Here is a 19,837-nt window from a genome sequence, read left to right on the forward strand (position 1 = left end):
AGTGGTGGTTGTGGCGGTGACATTCCCACTAGTTTGCTAATCTAGTTGTTTATCTGCTGCTTAGTTTATGTTAATTGTGGTTTAGAATTTTAATTAAGATTTAGAAAAAGTGGGGTGTTACACACACATTGAATGCTCTTCAACCTTGAGCTAGGGCAATATCACTAAGGCTTTTTCTCGATGGGTCCTTCTTTGAAATCTCAAGATAGGAATGACAATTCTATCCGCACTCAACATGTTACCCATATCTCCGTCCTATTGGGTAGTAAAATATCCGCATGATTTGAGTAATAAGGGTAGGTATAGGGAAATTTTTTTTATACCCGTGGACAACAGGTATGTAGGCGAGTGTAGCGTGAGGTATTCACGCTCCACACCTGCACTTATAGATAAATATATATATATATATATATATATATATATATATATATATATATATATATTTGAATCTTTGAATATTTGAAACAAATAGATGTACTTATTATTAAGTTATAAATATAATTTATATGTCAAATTTTATACAATATACGGAGTAATAAAATTTAGCGAAAAGGGTCAAATATGCCTCTGAACTTTATTCGAAAGTGCTATTAGGCCCCTGAACTTCAAAAAGGTGCAATTAAACCCTTAAATTAAGTATTCAAAAAAAAAAAAAAAAAAAAAAAAACCTTAAACTTATCATTTTAGTGCATTCAAACCCAATTACCGGTAATTTACCTGAAATAGCCAATCATCAAGATTCCGGCGACAATTCCTACGAAAATTCCGTCGATTCTTTAAATAAAAAAAAAATCGGCGACAATTAACCGTGATCGAATATCTCAAGGTAGGTTAAAACTATCCAGGTTTTTTTTTTTTTTTTTTTTTTTTTTTTTTTTATGTTGCATATAAATCTTGAGTTTTAAATTTAGAGAAAATATACTTTTGATCCCTCAATTATCACTATTTACTCATGTGTGCTTTTTCAAAGTTTTTTTTTTTTTTTTTTTTTTTTGTTTAAAATAATAGTTTAACCATTAATTTTAAATAAACAATTAATGTAATTTTTTACAAAATTTTAAATATATAAAACTTTAATAACATTTAAACTTGTGTTATTGATAACTTTTTTTTATAACTTATAAATATTATAAAATGTATTATAATGAGTTAATACCACAAATGGTCCTCTGACTATTGAGGTAGTACTCCTTTTAGTCATCCACTTTCAATTTGACCAAAATACATACCTCGACTTTCATTTTTTAACACAAATAGTCCTCTTAGTTTTTATGTTAAGTAAGTATTAAATTTAAGGGTATTATCGTCAAATCCGTTAGTCTTTCTTCCTTCTTCTACATACATTTCTTCATCTTCTTTATGTTCGAGTATAAGCATGGGATGGAATGTGTTGATCTCACTCCATGCTGCCAATATGTTAAGTCCAGGAGCAGTAATATCCGGCTGCATGCAACCCAGGCAACCAAAACAAATTATTCCGCCAAAAATAGTATAACCATGATTGTGGAAATTTTTTTGAACAACTATGGTCAAATTTATATATTTTTTAAATTTTAGATTTCTAAGAATGGAACTAATTGATCCGAGCACTAAACGAATCAAAATAGAGACTGCGTTGTCTTCCTTGATTGCCAACTCCAACGTCATCACCTCAGATAAGAGTCGCTGTTGGTTGTCTAATGCGACACAACCTCATCAATCTAAGCTAAATATTATGCCAATGCTTTAATTTACATATGATTACTCTTACCGTGCTGCAAAAACCCATATGCCTTGTAAGAGTAATTTCCCAAGCTTATACTGGGAACATGAAGTAGATGAAGAAGATGAAGAAATGTATGTAGAAGAAGAAAGAAATATGCGTGGAAATCTTGTTGAACATTGTTGATTTCTCCCTTCCTGCTCAAGCTTCCTGTAAATTGCTCCCTCAATCCATAATTTCCCTCTTTATATGTGGAAATCTTGTTGAACACTTCTGAGTGAACAGATATGGTTGTATCTGGAATATATGAAGAAGATGAAGAAATGTATGTAAAGAACGAAGAAAGACTACTAGATTTATTTTTTTTTTTTTAAATTAACGAATTTCACGATAATACCCTTAAATTAACACTCACTTAACAGAAAGACTGACTGATGACTATTTGTGGTTAAAAATGAAAGTCGAGATATGTGTTTTGGTAGAATTGAAAGTCAAGGATTAAAAGGAATACTACCCCAATAATCAGAGGACCATTTGTGGTATTAACTCTACTAGTAATTCATCCGTACGATGCACGGAAAAAAAATTATGTTATTATAAATATAAATAAAAAATAAAAAAACTAAAATATTTTAAATTATTTAATATAATAATATTTTTGAGCTTCCATTGGTCAAGTATTTATTATTTTTATAAAATATAAAATTACAATTAAAATTAAAATTAAAATTTTGTATGGTTAATATAATCTCTAATTATGTGCATATTCAAATAAACTTATAGAGATAATTTACATAATTACATTGATTTATTCTTAATTGTATTTTATCTATATTATAATTCTCACAATACAAATAATAACTAAGATAATTACATTTGAAAAACAAATTTCAAATTTTGTATGTGTAAATTTAAACTCTAATTGAACACATTTTTTATATGATTATATAATATATATAGCTATTTTATTTTTCAAAAGTATATTTTTTTATATGATTATATAATATATAGCTATTTTATTTTTTAAATGTTGTGTTTTTTTTTTATTTTATTTTTTATAATAAAGGATGTTGTGGCATTAATTGTAACATTAATTATTTCCCAAACCATATAGCTTTATTATATAAAGGATTATAATTTATAAAGTCCATGCTAGATTTTGTTCGAGTTTAGACTCGGACTTGAGATTCACTTGAGTCAATTAGGGACCTGGATTGCAATCGTTATATCGTGCACAACGGCGCACACTGCATTGTGCGTCCCGCCCTGCCAAAACGATGTCGTTTTGTTAAGTTGTGTGGGGGAGTTGATGCGACAGAGTGTATTTGTATTCTGTTATATAATTATGTACATTATGTTATATAATTATGTACATTCTGTTATACAATTATGTACATTCTTTTATACAATTATGTACATTCGAAACAGGGATTATTTAAGAGTTAAAAGTTTGTGTATTTTGTTAAGAGTTTATCTGTATTATGTTAGATTATGTGTATTATCTTTTCAAAAAAGAGTATGTGTATTCTGTTATACAATTATGTACATTCTATTATACAATTATGTACATTTTCAAAACATGAGATTTTTTTTAAGAAGTTAACAACAGACATGGAAATCAGAATTTCAAAAAAGAAGAAGTACAAAACGACGTTGTTTTGCACCAGGGCGCACATTGCAATGTGCGCCCTGGTGCACGATATAAATTGCCCCTGGACTGTGCCTGGGTTTGAACCTGGACCGATATCGAATTGGACTCTAGACTATTTTTTTTTATAAAACTTAAACCAATCATTTATACACTAATTTAGGTTTGGGCTAAGTCCGGCCCAGACCCGGTTTCTTCCAGGCCAATTCAGGACCAACTCCAGCAATTATATTGTGGACCGCGGTCCAAAAACGGTGACGTTTCTTTAAGTAAAGAAACGGCGCGCCGTTGCAGACTTACAGTTAACGGAGCGTGCATATTTTGGTGTGTTAATTACCAACTGAAACTACAGTGTATCTAAACTGACACTGCCTCACGTATTATTTTTATATTATCGAATGAAACTACAATTGAATTGAAATGAAACTGTAGTTGTGTTGAAATGACACTACAGTGTATGCAAAATGAAACTGAATAACAATTTCACATATTTGAGTAAATATTGCCCAGCGAAAATGTAATTATATCATAATGATACTGTAGTTGTGTTGAAATGAAACTGTAATATATATAAAATGAATTTAAATAACATTTCACATATTTGAGTGTATATTGTGCAATGAACCTGTAGTTATATCGAAATGATAATGTAATTGTGTTTTAATGAAACTATAGTGTATATAAAATGAACTAAATATCGAAATGAAACTGTAGTTGTGTTAAAATGAAACTATAGTTGTGTTAAAATGAAACTGCAATATATACAAAATGAAACTAAATAATAGAGTTACTTTTTGCGAACGGCGCGTAACGGTGTCGTTTCTTTTTATTAAACAAAACGACGTCGTTTTGATGCGCGGTCCACAAGTATAATTTGCCGGACTATCTCTGCGTGGCGTAAAGTCCCTTTAAAGCTTCTAGCTGCAGTAGTTATTCCTCAACTTCTGCTACCTACAATTATTTCTGCTACGACTCAATGAATTGAAAGTATACATCGTAAGTTGTAACTAGGAGGAGGAGGAGAAAAAGAAAAAAGAAGAAATGAATCGCAATTCGCAGCTGCCCGGTGCATGGTGAGTCCCTATTGCCTTCAAATTCATTCTCCATTGCAAAGCTCCAACAATTAATTCTCTGAATATGGAATCAGCGGCTTGTTGAATCAATCTTCTGTTTCGGGTTATGTTGTTGGCGGCTTGATGCTTGATTGGTTGCTATTGATTTTGAGCTGCAACAGAGCCTTATTAAACAAATCACTATTATCATCTCAAACACCCGCCAAATGTTTGACAAAAGTCTTCTAAGAAGCAATCCATTCATTCCACCTACTTAACCCCAATTCTGTACCTAAATGAACCTCCAATACAATGCAAACATTATGGTTATATGTTCATGCTGAACATGAAGGAGTAAAATGTAGTAAGGGGGAAATTTCAAGGGCAAAGGGTGACATTCTCTCCTATGTTGTCGATCTTTTCTCTAAGGTAATCAAAGCTTCTTCTCTCTACTTTGTCATTTCATCGAGATTTCTAAAGACTTTTGATATTTAAGGTAATCAATATAATTTTTCAGCTCTAATTTCAACTTTGAAGAACCTCCTTTCTTCTTTCATTTTGTTTTACAGGTGAAAAGCCTCCCTTTATTGTTTTCAAAACAAGCTCAAAAGGAGCAAACCCATTAATAAGTGTTCAAACTGGAGAGAGTGTCATGGCCTTCCTAATCGTCAATGGCTTTGGATGTCTATTGATTCGGTCAGTTCTTGAAATTTCAAGGATACCCATATAGAAACATGATAAAAAGACGAAAGCTTTTGATTAACATCCATGGAAAGTTACAGTTTTTCTGCAAGAACTCTAATTTTACATTCTGTTCTTGTGCCTTTGGTGACAAACCTGCGAGTACTAATTTTAATGGTAATGGATCAGAAACGGAGAATGAATGGGAGAATTTACTTAAGCCTTATGACCTCAAACAACTCCGAAAATCACTTAACAAGATTAGCCCCTATCAGCTTAATAAGTTACTGGCACTCCCTCTGGATGTACCAACATCAATGGAGCTATTTGAAAGGGCTGGCAGGCAGATAGGGTATTCCCACACATATGATGTGTACTGTACTTTGATTGATAAGCTGGGGGTTGCAAAGGATTTTAAGGTTATAGATAGGCTGTTATTGCAGATGAAAGAAGAAGGCATAGTTTTCAGAGAGTCCCTTTTTATAATGATTATGAGGCATTACGGAAGAGCTGGTTTCCCTGGGCAGTCAACCAGGCTACTTTTGGATATGAGGAGTACATTCTCTTGCCAACCGACTTTTATTTCATACAATGCTGTGATAGATATTCTGGTGGTTGGCAATTGTCCTAAGGTAGCTCAAAATGTTTTTTATGAGATGCTGAATAAGGGTATCTCTCCAACTGTGCACACTTTTGCTAGAGTTATACAATCATTTTGCATGGTCAACGAGGTGGATACTGCATGCTCACTTCTAAGGGATATGATGAAACATGGATGTGTTCCGAATTCAGTAATTTACCAAATGCTGATACATTCACTTTCACATGCTAATAGGGTGAATGAAGGACTGCAACTATTGGAGGAGATGTTTCTTATGGGTTGCATTCCAGATGTTAATACTTTCAATGATGTTATACATGGGCTTTGCCATGCTGATCGAATTCATGAGGCTGCTAAGTTGGTTGATCGGATGCTTGCTCGGGGCTTCGCCCCAGATGCTATAACTTATGGAGTCTTAATGCATGCTTTATGTCGGTGTGGAAAGGTGGATGAAGCAAGGACTCTTCTAAATAAAGTGCCTGATCCAAACAATGTCCTATTTAATACTTTGATCAATGGTTATGTGATTAATGGGCAGTTGGATGAAGCTAAAGCTCTTCTTAGTAAGAGCATGTTGCCTATTGGCTGTCAGCCAGATGTTTATACATATAATATTCTGATTCGAGGTCATTGCAAGAATGGAGATTTGTCTTCTGCTCTTGAAGCTCTGAAGGAAATGTCTATTAGTGCTTCTAAGCCCAATGTGGTAACATATACCATTTTAATTGATGGGTTCTGTAAACAAGGGAAGCTAAAGGAAGCCTACAAGGTCATCAATGAGATGTCTGCAAATAGTCTCAGTCTGAATACTGTGGGTTATAACTGCCTTATATCAGCTTTCTGCAAGGAAGGGAATATCCAAGAAGCATTTGAAATTTTAAGTGATATGCGGAGTAAAGGTTGCAAACCCGACATTTTTACTTATAATGCATTGATTCTTGGGTTATGCAAAATTGATAAGATGGATGAAGCACTAGGGATGTACCGAGAAATATTTGAGGAGGGAGTCATTGCCAATACAGTAACCTTCAATACATTGATTCATTCTTTCTTGAGAAAAGGTGCAACCCAAAACGCACTTAAGCTAGTGAATGATATGCTCTTCAGAGGATGTGCCCTTGATGAAATCACATATAATGGCCTAATCAAAGCACTTTGCAGAGATGGAGCAGTTGAGAAAGCATTAGCTCTTTTTGAAGAAATGCTGAGTAAGGGCTTTCAACCTAATAACATATCCTGTAATATTTTGATTAATGGCTATTGCAGAGTGGGAAAGGTGCAAAATGCAATGGAGTTTCTGAGAGAGATGGTACACCGAGGATTGACACCTGATATAGTTACCTATAACAGTTTGTTAAATGGCCTATGTAAGATGGGGAAAGTTCGAGAAGCTCAGAACCTCTTTGAAAAATTACAATTTGAAGGAGTTTCCCCTGATGCTGTCTCTTACAATACCTTAATTTCTACATTTTGTAAAATGGGCATGCTTGATGATGCTTATATGTTATTGGTCAGAGGCGTATCAAATGGTTTCATTCCCAATGGCATAACATGGCATGTACTAGTGAATAATTTTGTTGTTGAAGGATTATATTTCAGTAGATCGATAAGTTGACACAGTTATTGTTTCACTAAATGTGAGCAAGAATTGTTTTATTCATTTTAAACTTGGTGCCAGTATGTTTCTGATCTCTGATTGCATACTGGAAGTTGCTGCCTTTCCTGACATTTGGTTTTGATATCTGTTGGGTTTGCCAAGACGGTTATGTCATTAAATATCACAATTAGTTGAGCTAAAGTGTCCATTTTGCCTCAATTTGTTGTTGCAACTATACCAGTCATTAGACAAGGATTAATGTTTCCATTTTTTTCAATGAATCATGTAATGAAAATATAAAACTGATTTTCTTTCTTATAAAATAAAACTTTTATTTCACCAGGTAAATTCAATAGCCATTTCCCCCTAGCTGATGCGTTTCTTCATTCTTGTAGAAAAGTCATGCCCGCGTCTGAATTAAATCGTCGCGTATAGTTAATTTTCATGAAAACTATTTCAGAAAATCAAATCAGATCCGGATTATGCAAATGAACAAAACGACATTGTCAAATACGTGTAGACATTGTAAAATACTAAGTGTAGAAACATCAAAATACATCCATGAAATCTGCAAAAATTAAAATTGGTGGGTCTGTGTGTATAGATGGTGTTAGGATCAAATGCTTACCACTGCGTCACTTGTTAATTTTAATTGACCCATGACTTGGTTCCAATACGATAAAAGCTATAGCTCTTAGCGAAAGTCCAATTTTATTTTCTTATAGACTGTCATTATATTTTCAAGTCGAGGCTGTTGAACTTGGTCCTTCACCAACTTCCACCCAATAATTCCTTAGCCACCAATTGATTGACTTGTCCTTTACTGACCTCTGTCCGACATATGAATAGATGTTGTTAAAACATGATAATGACTGTTAAACAAGTATAAAGTACTTGATAATGAGATAATACACACATTCATTCAAACGTATGAATATACACATTATGTATATACATGTATGATAAAGCATCATATATTCATATCCCACTACTACGTAATGCAGCCCGAACTTCTGAGAAGCTTCCAAGTTCCAAATATACACTTAGAAAAAGAGCAGCGTCGAATTCATCATATTATACTCGATCCATATATCAATTTTCTACTTTCTAATCTTTTTGTTGTCTCTCTCTGTTTGGAACAGATCCCAGAAAGCACATATGGAGGATGGCAACATGAGCACAGAAATGAAAATGAATGAATCTCCACTGTTTCCAATATCTGATCACGACGGTAACACTACGAGGCAGAATAATCAGCTGAGACCACTCATTTTGCTGTACTGGTCGATGGAACTCTTCATTGCTGGAGCTGGCAGGGCAGCTGCAGCTGTAGCTTCTCTGTCTCGGGTGCCATCTTATAGCGTTCTTAGCACCACTGATGCTCAAGATGGACTGCAGGTACGTAATAGGATCAAACACTTTTTCAATTAGCTTTTTGAAAAAAGAAATTATACCAAACAGCTATCAGCTAACAGCTAATTTACAAAACATTTTTCTATAATCAGCTAATGTTATCAACTATTTATACCATCTAATTGACACAATCAGCTAACAACTAACAGCTATCAGCTAACATCCATTTTACCAAACAGGACCAAAATAATTCTCTAGCCATCTTGAGTGGGATGCTGGACTTGGCTCTTTAAGCCTCTGCCCAACAATCCCTTAGCTACCTGGTACTGGATTTGGTCCTTCACCAGCCTCAGCCAGTGTTTGAAGTTTTGATAGATATATATGATTATATGTGCATATATCTTTATAGCTGTACTCGCAGTCAATTGGAAACACAGATGTGTGTGTGTTTGTGTCATGGCACAGGCCATCTTCATGTAGGTTTTGTCAAATTCAGAATAAACAGTTATGTTAATCTACTTGTAAGTATGAAGCTTTTTGTTTAGCATTTCTGACCTGGATTAGGAAACCAGATAGGTTGATGATGCTTTTGGGATTGGATTATTTCTGATCAGGATCTGGAAATCGGAGTAGTTGATGATGGTGCTGATGGACCTGAGCCTGCAGTTTTTGGGCATAACAATGGTTCAGCATCTCAAACAGGCAATATTGGTGTTGAACTCCAACACCAGAGGAGTTTCAAAACGATTTTCAGAGAGAAGAACCTGCAATCTCTTAATGAAAGATTTGGTGGAGTGGAGGGCGTTGCAAATAAACTCAAGAGTCACCTGGAAACCGGAAATTCGGATAACAGTGAACAAATTTCCCAGCGAAAGATGATTCAGGTTTCTCAAAACTGGGCTCTGTCACAGAACTACTTCCATTCCCTCAAAGAACCGTGCAAGTTGTGGTCTATGGCGTTGCTCTTTTTGGCTGGAGTGCTGTCCCTTGTCTTTGGCATCAAAGAAGAAGGCTTGCAGAGTGGTTGTGTTGATGGGGTAATAGTGTTTGGGACCCTATTTCTACTCCTCCTCCTTACCCCAATACGAAACTGGATTGAAGCAAGAAAAGCTAGGAAGAAATCACAGAAGGAGCAAATATTGCAGAAGGTAGGCGTTGTTAGAGGAGGGAAGGAGGTTCTGATTTATGTCTCTGATCTGGTTTATGGCGATTTGGTTTGTCTAGAGGCTGGATGTCTAGTTCCTGCAGATGGCTTATTTGTTCGTGGTGAGGGATCAGAAATAGATGAAGATGGTAGAGTATCCAAATGCAATGAGCAAAACCCATTCTTGTTTTATGGGTCCAGAGTGGTTAAGGGTAGTGCCAAAATGCTAGTTATATCCAAGGGCATCGATGATACGGTGTTGGGCGAGATGATGAGGGAGCCATTGGCATTGTCAACTCAGAGAAAGACCAAGACTGAGACTCAAATTGGCAAGGGGAGTGAAATCATCTACATAATAGGGCTTGTCCTTGCCATTTTCATGTTTGTGGCGACGTTCTTGCGCTTCAAGAAGGGGAAGAAAGATGATGACTCTGGAAACAGACCTGATCCTAAGGGACCACCTGCTGAACTGGAAAGGATACTCCACTCCCTTAAGATCATTTTCACATCCCGCTCCAGAGTTTTGGCAATAGGTGTCTCACTCGTGGGACTAATGGAAGGGGTACCTTTCGTTGTTGCAATAGCAATTCAACGTTGGAACTCTAAGACTCTCTCAGATAGGGCCTCAGACAAAGATGAATTAAGTTGTGTCAGGATGGCAGAGGTTACTACAATTTGTATTGACAATAATGTTGATTGGCTAAAGGATACTACTTCTCAGCAAGAAACAAGAGATCGTCCAATCGCATCTCTACTGGAACGTGACATAAAGATAGTACTTTTCTCACAACAAGATGATGTTTCAGAGCTTAAACAGATAGTTAGCGGAGAGATTGGAATAAGTGAAACAGATGCTGCTAATGATAAGGTACTTACCCTTTCCGGTGATGAGTTGCAGCAATGCCCTGACGAAGAGATGTTTGGGAAGTTGGGAATTAGTATCACTGTTGTGGGAAAATGCAAAACGAAGCTCAAGCAACGTATTGTGAGGTGTTTAAGAAGAAAGGGTGAAGTGGTAGCGGTGGTGGGAGAGCGATCTGGTGATGCCCCGGTTATGAAAGAAGCTGATATTGGATTGGCCATACAGAGTGAGTACCCAGAGATAACCACACAGAGTGCTAATGTTACAATTACCAAGGGGAGCTTCAGTTTGTTGATTGACATGATCATTTGCGGAAGAAATGAGAATTTGCAGAATTTTATCCAAGTCGAAGTGATCGTGACCATAGCTAGCTCACTCATAAACTTCATATCAGCAATTTCCTCGGGCGACACCCCATTATCCCCAATCCAAATATTCTGGATTTACTTTCTTGTCTCATTCCCAGGAGGCCTGGCATTGCTGTCTGGCCAGCCAAACGAAAACCTCCAGGACACAATTAGACCAACTGGGCCACTTATAACCAAGGCAATGTGGGTGAACATTCTACTCCAATCCTCCTATCAGATTGCCATTTTTGTGACCCTTCAGCTCAAAGGAACAGATATCCTTGGAATCAGTCAAGAGGCTAATAAATCTATGATCTTCAACGCCTTCGTCTTCTGCCAGTTGTGTAACATAGTCAGTGCCAGGCGGCTGAAAGAGTTGAACATTTTCAAGGGCATCGGTCAAAATCCCTTGTTTTTGGTTGGATCAGGTGCTTTTGTGGTGTTTCATCTTCCATTTGATGTAGTGTATTGGTTCATTACGCATGGTGCAGGATTGAATTGGAAACAGTGTCTTGAGTGCGGTTTAATTTGCGCTGTTTCATGGCTTATGGATTTGATAGCAAAGTTGATAGACAAGTTCCAGGTCACTGAAATAGCGAGACGTTGGGCTCCAGAGCTCAGCAGCACCCGGGATTGGCTCATCGGAATAATGCGACGTTCAAAGCTCATGAGCTTGACATGTATCCAACACAGTTCAAAGGAACAGTGAGGTTGACATATATCTTATACTGCTAGAGATAGATGTTCATCTGCAGCAGTTCAGGGCTTAATCTTACATTTCTAGGATAACCATGTTAGATGTTCATCTGCAAACACTTCAGACTTCAGAGTGTAACCTTATGCTTCTCTATTCTTTTATTTCATTTCCATGTTATTGTTCATCTTTCACATTCTGCAATCTAATATTTGTATTATTCTTTCAACTTTGGTTTCAACACTTGTATGTCCCAAGTTTTTTTTCTTTAGACCACGAGATGTCCTGAGTAGGTACTAACTATAGGAGTGGAGTGTTGGGTGGAGGCCAGTAAAGGCCAAGTCTAGCACCCAGTGGCTGGAGGATTGTTGGGCAGAGGCCAGTAAAGGGCTTAAAAGGCCTAGTTCAACACTCAGTGTCTTGAAAATGTGTGACGGTATAAAGAAATAAAGTTACGTATTTGCTACTAGTTATAATTTAATCCTAACAAATGGTATCAAAGTCATGTCACAGGTTCGAGTCCCAACAATAACATTTAATACTGGTTGGTGCTAAGAGAGGGAATTGTTGGATGGAGGCCAGTAAAAATAAGTCTAGCACCCGGGCATTTGGCATAGTGGCATTTTGAACTGTGATCTTCTCTTAAAGGATGAAAATGCACGGTCACTCACGCCAATTAAGTGATTCTTGTATGTCCAAGTTAGCAATGCTATATATGGCATTCACACTGATACTAATATATACTGTCTCACCACTATTAGGACTCTTGTAATCATAGTGATAATGCAAGACTTTATGTGTGTATATAACTACTGAATGCATAAAGAAAACAATGAAACAGACACTAATAGATAGGGAAAGCAAATGTATATATATAAGCAAGTATCAGTATAGTGCAGTACGAATAAGTCCAGTTTAACCCATAGGAGTGGAGTATTCATATCAGAGAGAGAAATTTTGGTCTTACCTGAAATTGGGTTAGCAGAAAATGAACTGGGAAGGATGAAAGCTTTTTCCAGAGCAATACACAATTTGGAAGACTGAAGAGTAGAAATTTCGGCCAAGTCAACGTTGGCCATCTTAAGTCTCCTTAATGTAATAAACAATCATTGATTGAATAGTGGAGAAGACTCTCTATTTTACCGTTTTAGGTTATATGCATTTCTAAAATAATTTCACTCTAAAAAATGACTCATTACACGATTACAATTACAATTTACCTATATTTTCTATACATCTTTACCATCTCAACTCATTCTCAAAATATAATAATAACAACGTTAAGTTTATTTTTTAAAGAGTTAATATCAGGATCCTCCGAGTATAGTAGTTTTGTCACGTTTAGTTATAAATTTTTAACTTGATCACATGTGGTTCTTCGACTTTCAAATTTCTACCATTCGTGATCCAAGTTAACCAGTCATGGTCATTCAGCTATCAAATTTTAACCACACATATATGGTCCTTCTAGGAAGATTGCAACTAGTTAGATTTCGAAAGTTGTAGGACCATGGGTGGTTAACTTGGACCACGGATGGTAACAATATGAAATTCGAAGAATCACAAGTGGTCAATTTGAAAGTTTAGGACTAAACGTGGCAAAATCACTATACTCGGAGGACTCCAAATGGTAGGAATTCATTTTTAAAAAAAAACTTAAACTCCGTGAGGATTGATTGCAGTATATTTCTCAAATAAATAATTACCCAGAGTATCGTGTTATCGATCTACAGGGAAGCCGGGCGTATCAAGTACTAGTTACTAATTTATTCTTGTGAAGTTAATCCTAACGAAAATCATGGATGGTTGATTAATTATAAAACTAATTTAAAGAGCAAAGTATGAAGTTTGTGAAAATAATAGATAGAGAATGAAATTCACGGGATTCAAGTATTTAATTACCTAGTGCCAATCTTAAGAACAATATTAAATCTGGGTTTAAACAAGTGTGAGAATGCAAACACTGGAAAGAGTTACTCCCGTAATCTCTAACCTAAGTGAATATTCACTTCCGTGATATAAACACCCAAACAATAAAAGAACATGTATTCAATATAAACTCTCAACTACTACCATCTCCCGATGTGCAATAACTAAGAATGAACTCCCTAACATATATGACATCTCCCAATGTGCAATAGTTAAGTGCAATTGTGAGTGCTCACAATTATACCCTAACTCCCATTAAGACATAAAGATAGATGTGAAACAAGTAATTCGAACCCTAAATTACTAACAACAATAATATAATCACAATTGCAACACAAGTTAAAACCCAAATAAAAATATATTAAAGATTATGAGAACTAGGCACAAAGGTTCATAAATACTTTTACCTAAGAATCTCTAAGAAAGCTTAGCCACACATGGCTAATATAGAATTCATAGCAATAATAAAGAGTTTACAAATTATCAAAGAGAGTAAAAGAATAAACCAAGTGATTCTCCCAAATCTTGGTAGTTTTTTTTCTTGCTTCCCAAGACAACTTGTAGATCTCAATTCTCCTCTTTCTTGTCTCCAAAACACAACATAGGGTTTTTAATTTAATGCATTTTTGAAAATTATGAGAAGTGTATATTTTAATGTTCTAGTCTACATAGTAATAGGGGTGATAATTACTATTCGTTGAACTATAACTTTTGATCTTGCAAACGCCTGTTGATATTTGGCGGCGATTGTTTTTTCCCTTACATATTTCATGTGTTGTGAGAAGTGTGTTAGTTTTAAATTCTCATGTAAAAGTATTGAACAAAATATTACGGAGTAATATTTATTATATTTGTAGAAGGTTCATGAGTAGTACCTTTTGTTATAATTTCATAACTAGTTTACTTGACAGTAACAACAATGACTTTGCAAGTAGTCTGAATACTGATGCTGCAATGTGTCCAATTTCATCAACAATTTTCACATCCATTTTGCACATGTTAATTTTGAAGTTCATATTTTTAAAATTAGTATGAATGAGTATAGTACTTTTTTATAGCTAAAATGAGTATAGTACTTTATTTTGTGTGTGTGCGTGCGTGTATGTGTTTTTTGTAATTCTTTTTTGTTGTTGAATTGATACTAACCTTGGAGTACCCAACTGTTGCTTTTTTATTACAAATGCATGCAGTTAAATAATTTTCCACTTTGTCCATAAATATTTTTTCAACAGTGGCTAAATCCTATACCCCAAGTGTTATTGTTGTCAAGGTTAATGCTGATTTTTCCTTTACTCCAAGTAGGTTGAGTCTAGAAAATGAAATGAATTGTAAATTTATTTCAGTTCTAATATATTTAAAGGATGCGCAATCAACATTTTACATACATGAATACAAGATCAATGGATGTCGCAACGGTGGCTATTTTTGAAATTTCTTCTTTTCTTGGATTTGTAAGATTGATTGCAATATTGGTGTAGTCTTGGCATCTTTTTAATTCATCAAATGTGTTACGATGTTCTATTTCCCTACATTGATATTTTTAATAATGAGTTTTAAATGTTGCTATGTAAGATAATGATCTAATTATCATTTACATATTATTATCAGCATAAAAGCATACCAATTCTTTAGGTGTTTTGCTCGAGATACTTTTAGTTCAACCATTATTGTTGAATGAGTTCTTATAGATATAGGAATTCCTAGTTTATTTTTAAGAAATAAGATTAGATAAAGTAGTAAAATTTTATACATTTTAAATCATCTTAATAAAAAAAAAATACGATTTTCCTTTAAAGTGAACATGTGATGTAGTCTAGAGATGTAATGGGGTAGTTTTCCACTTCAATTTCTTGGGTTATTTGAATACCCTCTTTGTCAATAAATCCTCCCCAAATAGTTAATATGATTGGCTTCAAACTATTTTTTATTTTCTTCATGGTATTAAAAAAATACTTAGGTAAATAAATATATAACATTACTTTGTATTATAACATTGATATTTAATTAAAATAAGATAGTTTAAAAAAAGACAATGGACAATATAGTTAATATAATTAATTAATGAATTTGAATGCCAACTTTTATTGGGATGAGGTTTGAACATCTAAGACCGTTCTTATAAAAATCAATAAGTAAGAATAATAAATAGTTAACGGAATAATTCGTTACTAAAGTTTATACTAACGAACATGGTCGGATTTTGGGCTATGCAAGCTGGGCTACAGCACAGGGCCCCAAATTTTAGAGGCCCAATATTTAAATTTTACCTAGCTAGTGTAGAAATAAAAATTAAAAGTTTTCAATTAAATGTAAAAGACTCTATGAAGTAATGGTAAGAATATGTGTTTATTGTATTTCAACTTCGAGGTTATAGGCTTGAAACTTGCGTCTCTTCTATTTCTATTAATCGTTTTGCATTGCGAGTTTGCTCACACTATTATTATTGTTGTTGTTGTTGTTGTTGTTGCAATTTATTCCATAATATGTCTTTTGTTTTTTTTTTTTTTTTTTTTTTTTTGTGCACTATAACATTTTACCACCTTATTATTATTATTATTATTATTATTATTAGAAAAAATTACGATATTGGTTTTAAAGGTTGTGATTTTGGTAGGGCCTCATTTATTTACCCGAACAGGGCCACAAAAATCTAAAAATTGGCCTTGCTAACGAAATGCGTGGATATTTAAGGGAAGAAAATAATATAATAGATGGTAAATTAGAAATTTTTTTAAAAAAATACTAAAATCAAAATAATATGAATTATTCATTTTATGAACAGACATTTTTTAATTCTCGTTATAGACTTAAATTTATTAACTCTTATTAGTATAGTAGATATAGTAGATAGATGTACGAACATACATTTCTAATACAAATGGAAAAATTGTGAATGGGCAAGTAATCGGTTAGCCAACCGCTCCGCTCTATCTTGTGTAAGTCAGTGTATTGAGACCTTTTATTTACAGTGGATAAACGGAGAAGTCGTAGACATTAATAAACATAAATAATAGCTCAATATTCAACAAATCAGAGTGGCGCAGTGGAAGCGTGGTGGGCCCATAACCCACAGGTCCCAGGATCGAAACCTGGCTCTGATAGAGTGATTTCTAAAATTTTGGGGTTGTCTCGCAATCCGGGCGCCCCAGCGGCGCCCTAGAGACCACCCTCGGCTTCATGTCTCGGGTCAGACCACCCTCAAGCTTCGTCTCGCAATTCGGGCGCCCCAACGGCTTCATGTCCTGTTCTCAGCAATTCGGGCGCCCCAGCGGCTTCATGTCCTGTTTTCAGCAATTCGGGCGCCCTAAAGACCACCCTTGACTTCATGTCTCTTCGCCTGTTCTCAACAATTCGGGCGCCCTAAAGACCACCCTCGACTTCATGTCTCTTCGCCTGTTCTCAACAATCGCCCTAGAGACCACCCTCGGCTTCATGTCCTATTAGTCTGTTCTCAGCAATTTGGGTGCCCTAGAGACCACTCTCGGCTTCATGTTCTCAGCAATTCGGGCGCCCTAAAGACCACCCTCGACTTCATGTCTCTTCGCATGTTCTCAACAATCTCCCTAGAGACCACCCTCGGCTTCATGTCTCTTCGCCTGTTCTCAACAATCCGGCCTAAGAGACCACCCTCAGCTTCATGTCTCTTAGCCTGTTCTCAGCAATCCGGCCCAAGAGACCACCCTCGGCTTCATGGTGAAGTCTCTTCGCCTGTTCTCAACAATCGCCCTAGAGACCACCCTCGGCTTCATGTCTCTTCGCCTGTTCTCAACAATCCGGCCTAAGAGACCACCCTCAGCTTCATGTCTCTTAGCTTGTTCTCAGCAATCCGGCCCAAGAGACCACCCTCGGCTTCATGTCTCTTAGCCTGTTCTCAGCAATCCCGGCGCCCAGAGACCATCATCGGCGTCATTTCTCTTAGCCTCATCGACCTTGAAGTTCTCAGTAATCCGGGCACCCTAGAGACCACCCTCGGCTTCATGTTTCTTAGCCTGTTCTCAGCAATCCGGGCGCCCCAGAGACCACTCTCGGCTTCATGTCTTTTAACCTCATCGACCTTGAAGTTCTCAGCAATCCGGAGACCACATTCGCCTTCATGTCTCTTAGCCTGTTCTCAACAATCCGGGCGCCCCAGAGACCACCCTCGGCTTCATGTCTCTTAGCCTCATCGACATTGAAGTTCTTAGCAATTTGGGCGCCCCATAGACCACCCTCAGCTTCATGTCTCTTAGCATCATCAACCTTGAAGTTCTCAGCAATCCGGAGGCCACCCTTGGCTTCATGTCTCTTAGTCTGTTCTCACCAATCCGGGCGCCCCCCCCCCCCAGAGACCACCCTCAGCTTCATGTCTCTTAGCCTCATTGACCTTGAAGTTCTCAGCAATCCGGGTGCCCCCAAGAGACCACCCTCGGCTTCATGTCTCTTAGCCTCATCGACCTTGAAGTTCTCAGCAATTTGGGCACCCCCTAGAGACCACCCTCGGCTTCATGTCTCTTAGCCTGTTCTCAACAATCTGGGCTCCCCAGATACCACCCTCGGTTTCATGTTTCTTAGCCTTATCGACCTTGAAGTTCTCAGCAATCCGGAGACCACCCTCGGTTTCATGTCTCATAGCCTGTTCTCAGCAATCCGGGTGCCCCCTAGAGACCACCCTCGGCTTCATGTCTCTTAGCCTCATCGACCTTGAAGTTCTCAGCAATCCGGGCGCCGCGCATCGACCTTGAAGTTCTCAGCAACCTGGGCGACCACGCTCATCTTGTCCTTGAAGTTCTTAGCAATCCGGGTGCCCTGCATCGACCTTGAAGTTCCCAGCAATTCGGGCGCCCTAGAGACCACGCTCATCTTGTAAAATGGATGTGGATATAAGATCCTCTCGGTGGTGAAAAGGTAGTACCTTTTGCTCTACACACTCCTGATTGTCAACGGGCTGTCAATGGAGGTCTGCAGAACAACAACATCATTTTGTTGATGGCAGTTAGTTAGTTCTGTTGGTCTGTTAACATTATTTCGTTTTCTTGATTCTCTTCACTATTTTTCTTTAGTCTCTTCCCATATTCTTGGACAATATTCTCGCTTCCTGGGCTGCAATCCTTGTCTCTATCACACTGCTTCTCATGTTTGCAGAGGTAATACTGTACATATTTGCTCATATCTTCAACCTACCATTGTTCTGATCTAACTAATATTTCTGCATTTATACAGATTTTGCCACATGCCATAATTCCTTACTATGGATTGAAGGTTAGAACAGCAACAGTGCCGCTTGTTCATCTGCTTCTCTGGATATTCTTCCTGCATATCCAATTAGTAAGGTACTCGGATACATAGCTGCATAAAATGTAATTTTGGATTGCAGCAAATTCAGAAAGAGCAAATACCAATTTTAGTCCCACGAGTATTAGCAAAATGACGGTTTTAGTCCACATGTTTAATTCCTACCAATTTTCATCCACGACTATTGCTTTTGTACCAATTTTAATCCACGACAATTATTTTAGTACCAAAATTCATCACGTCGGTCACCCATCTATTTAAAACATCCCGAAATCTAAAAATTTTAAGGGCATTTTCGTCCTTTTCAACTTAATATTCCAATTTGAGCATAAATAAATGAATTTAAGCCCAAAGATTGATCCCAATTCGCAGCTCTCCTCCTCATCCTACATTAATTTGAGGAGGAAAACTGCGAATTGAGATAGATCTTAGGGCTTAAATCTCTTTATTCATGGTCAAATATGAATCCTAATTTGAAAAGCACGAAAGTACCCTTAATAAATTCATATTCCGGCATGTCTTAAACGAAAGGGTGACCGGCGTGATGAATTTTGGCACTAAAACAATAGTTGTGGATGAAAATTGGTACTAAAACAATAGTCGTGGATGAAAATTGGTAGAAATTAAACATGTGGACCAAAACTGTCATTTTGCTAATACTCGTGAGACCAAAATTAGTATTTGCTCAATTCAGAAATAATGGATTAACATTGTGGGACTCTTAACCGTGTGTATAACTATATGTCACTAAAACTTGTTCCTCATTAACTAAGTACACCCAAAAGTATAGGAATCTTTACCTTTGACCTCATTTATCGAGTTTAGTTTCACTAGCAATTTTGAACTAATGTTGCATGTTACATTGATGAAGATGGTAAATCATTATGAATGACAACAAATTAAAAAACACACGCAATCCAATTAATTGTCACTTTCAAATTGAATTAACTCTTAAT

At 36.3% G+C, this 19,837-nt stretch overlaps 2 protein-coding genes, 1 long non-coding RNA gene and 1 other non-coding gene across 4 annotated transcripts; 3 read left to right on the forward strand and 1 right to left on the reverse strand.

Moving 5' to 3' along the window:
• Window positions 1–2,187: 2,187 nt before the first annotated feature.
• Window positions 2,188–12,275, forward strand: LOC109172267 (calcium-transporting ATPase 9, plasma membrane-type-like). Its single transcript, XM_019321433.1, has 3 exons — window positions 2,188–2,192; window positions 6,043–6,047; window positions 10,503–12,275. Exon 3 carries the CDS (start codon window positions 10,695–10,697, stop codon window positions 11,694–11,696), a length of 1,002 nt encoding a protein of 333 aa, XP_019176978.1. The 5' UTR covers window positions 2,188–2,192; window positions 6,043–6,047; window positions 10,503–10,694; the 3' UTR covers window positions 11,697–12,275.
• LOC109172264 (pentatricopeptide repeat-containing protein At5g64320, mitochondrial) lies at window positions 4,257–7,482 on the forward strand. Its single transcript, XM_019321428.1, has 3 exons — window positions 4,257–4,423; window positions 4,498–4,831; window positions 4,972–7,482. The coding sequence occupies exon 3, from the start codon at window positions 5,137–5,139 to the stop codon at window positions 7,297–7,299; it is 2,163 nt and encodes a 720-aa protein (XP_019176973.1). The 5' UTR covers window positions 4,257–4,423; window positions 4,498–4,831; window positions 4,972–5,136; the 3' UTR covers window positions 7,300–7,482.
• LOC109172268 lies at window positions 8,268–10,493 on the reverse strand. Its single transcript, XR_002052703.1, has 3 exons — window positions 9,399–10,493; window positions 9,190–9,294; window positions 8,268–8,673 (listed from the first exon to the last, which is right to left on the reverse strand). It is a non-coding gene; the product is annotated as an uncharacterized LOC109172268 (long non-coding RNA).
• A 4,364-nt stretch (window positions 12,276–16,639) lies between the features above and the next one.
• On the forward strand, window positions 16,640–16,711 carry TRNAM-CAU. Its single transcript has one exon. It is a non-coding gene; the product is annotated as a tRNA-Met (tRNA).
• Window positions 16,712–19,837: the final 3,126 nt, after the last annotated feature.

Source organism: Ipomoea nil, unplaced genomic scaffold, assembly GCF_001879475.1.
Source record: "Ipomoea nil cultivar Tokyo-kokei standard unplaced genomic scaffold, Asagao_1.1 scaffold0415, whole genome shotgun sequence".
Classification (NCBI taxonomy): Eukaryota; Viridiplantae; Streptophyta; class Magnoliopsida; order Solanales; family Convolvulaceae; genus Ipomoea; species Ipomoea nil.